The sequence below is a fragment of the Borostomias antarcticus genome, assembly GCF_949987555.1.
Source record: "Borostomias antarcticus genome assembly, chromosome: 26".
Classification (NCBI taxonomy): domain Eukaryota; kingdom Metazoa; phylum Chordata; class Actinopteri; order Stomiiformes; family Stomiidae; genus Borostomias; species Borostomias antarcticus.
In genome coordinates, this window is record NC_140259.1 from 6,895,879 (window position 1) to 6,902,458 (window position 6,580).

General features: G+C 46.3%; 1 protein-coding gene across 2 annotated transcripts in view; it reads left to right on the forward strand.

The window, feature by feature from the left end:
• The first annotated feature begins 4,953 nt into the window (after positions 1-4,953).
• Positions 4,954-6,580, forward strand: part of atp5f1d (ATP synthase F1 subunit delta) — a 4,721-nt gene continuing 3,094 nt past the window's right edge. For both annotated transcript variants that reach the window (XM_084459040.1, XM_084459039.1), the window contains exon 1: positions 4,954-5,173. In XM_084459040.1, coding sequence (XP_084315166.1) covers positions 5,057-5,173 — 117 coding nt within the window. In that variant the 5' untranslated portion in view covers positions 4,954-5,056. The remainder of the gene's footprint in view (positions 5,174-6,580) is intronic.

Here is a 6,580-nt window from a genome sequence, read left to right on the forward strand (position 1 = left end):
GGTCCAAGCCAGCGTCAGTGTCCCCCTGAAACACACACACACACACACACACACACCAGAACACCACTTCCATTTAGCTTCTCACACAGATCAATCCTTTACATTCGTCCAGTGGAGCAAAATGGAATATTTTCCATAAGGTACTGTATTTAGCTCTTGGGTTGACAGTTGTACATGAATCATGAACCAAACCAGCTATCCTCCCAACACAACCCACACACCCTCACACCAAACCAGCTATCCTCCCACCACACACCCTCACACCAAACCAGCTATCCTCCCACCACACACCCTCACACCAAAACAGCTATCCTCCCAGCACAACCCACACACACTCACACCAAACCAGCTATCCTCCCAACACACACCCTCACACCAAACCAGCTATCCTCCCAACACAACCCACACACCCTCACACCAAACCAGCTATCCTCCCACCACACACCCTCACACCAAACCAGCTATCCTCCTACCACAACCCACACACCCTCACACCAAACCAGCTATCCTCCTACCACAACCCACACACCCTCACACCAAACACACAGGAGGGGGAGAGAGAGAGAGAGAGAGGGAGGGGAGAGAGAACAGAGAAAAATATAGATGAGAGAGAGGGGGGAGAGAGTGAGGAAGGGAGAGAAAGAGGAGGAGGGGGAGAGAGACAGAGAAAGAGGGTATAGAAAATAGAGTCAAGTAAGTATAAATAAGTCAAATTCCTAGTATATCTGAACCACATACACGGTTAATACAACAGATCTTGAATGAAACGGATTTTGAATCTTGAATGAAAAAAAGGGGTACAGAGAGAAAGAGCTCTATCTGACTGTGTTTCTATACTCCACCAGCTGAGCTCTATCTGACTGTGTTTCTATATTCCCCCAGCTGAGCTCTATCTGACTGTGTTTCTATAGTCCCCCAGCTGAGCTCTATCTGACTGTGTTTCTATAGTCCCCCAGCTGAGCTCTATCTGACTGTGTTTCTATACTCCCCCAGCTGAGCTCTATCTGACTGTGTTTCTATACTCCCCCAGCTGAGCTCTATCTGACTGTGTTTCTATACTCCCCCAGCTGAGCTCTATCTGACTGTGTTTCTATACTCCCCCAGCTGAGCTCTATCTGACTGTGTTTCTATATTCCCCCAGCTGAGCTTGGTCACACAGATCAGCTGGTAATTCGACTGCAGCCCCCCAACACACGGTGCACATAACCACACACTCACTCACACACTCACTCGCACGCGCACACACACACACACACACACACACACACACACACAGGGTGCACATACCCACGCACACACACACACACACACACACACACACAGGGTGCACATACCCACACACTCACATACACACACACACACAGGGGTGCATATACCCACACGCACACACACATGCACATGGACACACGGGCACACACAACACACACGCACACACACACAGGGTGCACATACCCACACACTCACACACACACACACACACACACACACACACACACACACACACACAAGGGTGCATATACCCACACGCACACACACATGCACATGGACACACAGGCACACACAAAACACACACACACACACACACACACACACAGGGTGCACATACTCACACACACAGGGTGCACATACCCACACACACACACACACACACACACACAGGGTGCACATACCCACACACTCACACACACACACACACACACACACACACACACACACACACACACAGGGGTGCATATACCCACACGCACACACACATGCACATGGACACACAGGCACGCACACACAACACACACACACACAAACGAAAACTTGCCTCCGTTGCAACTCTACTCGCCCAGCGGGGTGTAAGCAGCTTGCCAGCACCACTCAGCAGTCTCTTCCTGCCCCCCCCCCCTGAACACAGCGCTCTGCTCGCCAGCCTGCCTGTCTAACCACCTGCCTACCTGTCTGTCTGCCTGTCTGTCCCTCTGCCAGCATATCTGTCTAGAGTGTAATGGTCTTTCCCTGGGTCTTCACCAGCTCAGGCCTGCTCCTCACTAACACAACTCACTGGCTATCCGCTGACAGGTGTAGGCTACCAGGGATAGGACAGTCACTCGACCGGATGGGTTTGGTGTTTGGAAATAATGATTGATAGGCCGCAACTCTACCTGCTGCACTTGATTACTCATCCCCACGCTGCACCCCCGGGTCGGAAAACGGCGGCACCGCTACAGAAACCTGCACCCAAGCGATAGATCAACACGGAGAGAACTAGCTCCGGATCCGGCCGCTAACAGGCTACAGTGTGCATGCATAACTAGGCTATTATCGGCTACCGTTGAGCACATCTATATGGATGCTCAGTTGACTACAGAAGGCCGATCATGGTGGCACACTGAAACCGAATCTGCCTGTTAGATTCTGCATGATCTCAGCTGAGCATCATCTCAACCTGCATTCGTATGTTCAGAAAATGAATCTAAAATAAACTGATATAGGCCTACCATCATAGTGTTTCCCGTTGATCGCCTGTTCCAATAGCAGATCGCCTAATGTAGGCTATACGGTTAAGGTTAACGCATGCTTTATAATAGTCTACATTTGCATAGTCCGTAAAAACGATAAAAGTCTGATAACAAGCCTATTATAGCCTGCAAAACAACCCGGAGCGCTCCCGTGTCTGCGCAAGAGAAGTCTGGACAAGGAGCGCCTCTGTTCCTCTGTAATTATGGGCTTTACTTGTGCTCATCGAGGGCTGTTTTCCAGAGAACATCGATCCACCTCCTCACTGACAGCTGACTCCACGATGTGCGACTCCGTTTCCCAGGAATGCTCTCCATCACCGACATGACACATGATAGCCGCTACTCATACTTTCATGTTAGGCTAATAATCAAATCCCATAGCCTATACGTTTGCACAAAAGGTAGGCTATCTAAAAAACCCGGCCAATTTCACAATAGTGATTTTCAACGTTGAGCAGCGAGAGACGGAGAAGGAGGTGGGCTAAACCGGCAATCAAACATCCACGGCAGCGCAAACACTCACCCGATTAATTCATGCGGTCCATTTATGAACACGGGATCCAGGAACGCCCAGCCTCCGGTGAACACTTTAATTCCGATTTAAAAGCTCAAACGATTTATGAATGAATCCCTATCGCCGAAGACACACCTACCACCCGGTCAGAAGCGCCACCACGTGACGTAGGGAGTGAGGTAGAGCCGTGATTGAGGGTCCTGGAGGGGCCGCGGGACGAGGGGACATCGCGCTGCCGCTGCGGGGGACACGACGCTGTGAGAGGCTGCTGGGATAAACGCGATGCCATCTAGGGCACTCAGGGGCCGCTATGTCTCATTCCATCCATTATTGATTACATAGCCTATGTTGTAGTCAATCTATAGGAGTGTGTAGATATTTCCTGAATAGCCTGTTTTATAATCAATCTATAGGAGTGTGTAGATATTTCATGATTAGCTTATTTTATACTCAATCTATAGGAGTGTGTAGATGTTTCCTTTGTTATAAAATCTGCTTGCCTTGCTGTTTATTTCGTGTTTGTTTAATGAATTGTGTCTAAGGACCTGAATCATTGTTTTCCCGCCAGAACCACGTCCATGTCTAGCTGCTGGCGTGATGGGTTTTGCATTTAGCCTATAGGCCTATATTATGTAGCCTATAATTAGTCTCAGAATATAGTCTAACAAAGAAACTTAGAATAAGCTAAAGGTGCCAAAGTGGATTTATAACTAGGGAGCCGACCAGTGATCTCTCATCATGTTTTATTCTCACGGCGCCCTCCAATGGTGACACAGTGTGTAGGATAGAGGAGTTTGCCTGACTTCGAACAGAGCTCTACCAATGCTTTTTAAATGTATGAATATCAGTATAAAATGTAGACTATGCTTGCTTAGGCTACATGTGATTATTAACCTACATAAAAATTTAGGCCTATTGACGGTCAGAAATTCTTGGTGCGGGTCCTAGATCTAGGCCTATAGTAGCCTAGCCTAACATATTAGATTTTGTATTTTATTTCATCACACCGTAAGTTAACAAACACAGACACAGGCCATGGTAGGCTTCTTTATTGTATTATATTTTATTGAAAATATTTCAGAATTTACATTACCAAGTAGGCTATAGAAACATAGGCGTATTGAAAAATATTCAGTATACTATCTTTTCAAAATAGGCTATATTAAAGAAAATATGCATAATAAGCTTTGATATTTGCCAGTAAGACATGCAAACTTAAGAGCATTCGAGTGTATTACAAGACGTCTCATATTAGTGTCTTTTTTAAGCTTAGAAAGATCAGTAGTGCAACCCAGAACTATTGAGAGCAGTGGCATTCAAAGAATTGAGAAATACAGTTTCAGAATTAAATTTACATTCATACAGTGATTTTGCCGACGCTTTTATCCAAAGCGACTTAAAATAATTGCATTTAACGTAGGAAAAGTCAGTCCTACTACAAGCCGACTTGCCAGAACTTACAATCTACTTTCTAAAACAATTGACTAAGAGCATACACCAGTGCTGAAGGCAGTTACAAAAGGAACATAGATGAGAGATATCTAGGCTAATTTAAATGTATGTAATAATTTATTAGATGGGTAGCCTATTAATATTTCATTCATATGAACTTATTTTATTTTTTCGTATGAGGAATTTATAAGGGTCTGACCAAACATTCTCTACGTTGATTTCTGGATAGTCTCCATACAATAATCGATTTGGGAAAATAACTTTGATCTGAGGTCAACATTTTCCTGACATGGTGAATATTCCATCTCCCCCGACCAGGTAGGTCTTTCCTAATTAAAAGTTAGAGGACTTCTCCGTTCAACGGGTCATATAACTAATAATAATATACATTTTAACAAGAAACAGTAGAACACCACTTAGTGGAGCCAGTCACTACATTTCCCACAGTGCATTGCTCCTCCTTGATCATCCAACAGCCTTCTGGGTAGGTTACGAGTGTCCTTGTCCCATCAGGCGTACAGTGACCCTCCAGTGTTGGTGATCCTTCTTCGTTACTATCCCGAGTAACGTTTATCTCCCCAAAATGATGGCAGCCAGATTGTTCCGCCGGTCCCTCCCGGTGCTGAGGCTCGTCCGCTGCTACGCCGACGCTCCCGCGGGCTCGGCCCAGATGTCCTTCACCTTCGCCTCGCCCACGCAGGTACGCGAGTCCGTGGTCGGCTAGGGGCCTAGGCCGCTCATTCATTGATAACACGCTGTCTGCGTGATTGATGCTCGTCCATCACCATGTAGTTCATCTAACGAGCAAATGTTTGTGTTATTGTAACTGGTTCAGTCTCTTGTGCACACTTCTTGTGCACACTTCTGCTAACACTGCCTTAGCTGGCTAACGTTAGCTAACTAGCAAGTTCGCTAACAGGAGAGGAGCTGTCAACCTGGCTGACCCTAGGAGGGAGGCATGCATGGTGCATCTAGCAAGTTACTTCTCAAGTCTGTCTGGAGGACTAGTCTAGCTTTCAGTCTACTTGGGGAGTCTCTTTAGACGGGTTACCTATCGGTCATGCACTGTAGCTTAGCTAGCTTGTGGGCTAACTCATTGCTGGGCCACGGTACTGCTATTCAGTTATGTCACCTTGGGGGTGTGCTCGAAAGGAAGCTAGGATTATAGCTAGATACAAATGTCATTCTCCATGTCATTGGCACTTTATTTGGTAGACATTTGCTGTTAGATGGTGTGCTGACTATAGCATACAATTACACAACACATGGTCATGGCATGTTCAATGTTAGGAGAGCAACAGAACATCATGGTAGGACACCATCGTCCCCTAGAAATGACTAAAAATCCATGTTAACCAGGCAGATTCCAAGATTACACATTCAGTTTGCAAGTGCGTTCTTTCAGTTTGACCCATCTTAAGGGCTTGCCCAGGGTGGGATTCGAACTCATGCGCTTACGAGTCCCTTTGCTTGTGAGGCAAACATTTGCACCAATAGGGATACCCCTCGGAAGGACTATCAGCGCTCCTTTGATGAGTGAGTTTATAAATGTTCTTAGCCGGTAGACAAACATACTCCTGGAGCTTGCTCGATCGCCTTGTTGAGAGGGGTCAGGGAAGAATTTTTACAGCTCACTTATCTGGCCCCCGGGTGATTACTGTTTTTTTGCTTCCCTCTGGAATATGTAGAGAGTGGGTCGTATGCCCACCTCCCTTGTTCTCTGTAAAGCGCATTGTGTTGCCTCTGGGTATGAAATGCGCTATACAAATAAAGCTTTGATTGATTGATTGAGTTGCACAGCTACTCGCTACCACTACCTCAGACTCACTCCATGAGGGTTTATGAGGACTCACTATTCTCTTGGCTACACAAGTCAGTCAGTAGACCTTGATGTAGGCCAGGAATGGAAGAGGAGTCTGATTTCTCTGTCTCCCCTCCTTGTCATCATGGTCCTGTTATCATGGTAGCAGTAACACGTCTCTTATTGTCATGGTCACGTTGTTGTACTTCCACTGTTTGTACATCGTTTTGTGGACCAATGTTTGAATAAATTTGCCTTCGAAAAGTATCCTCTCTGACCTCCACGGTCTTTAATGTGAAAATCTAA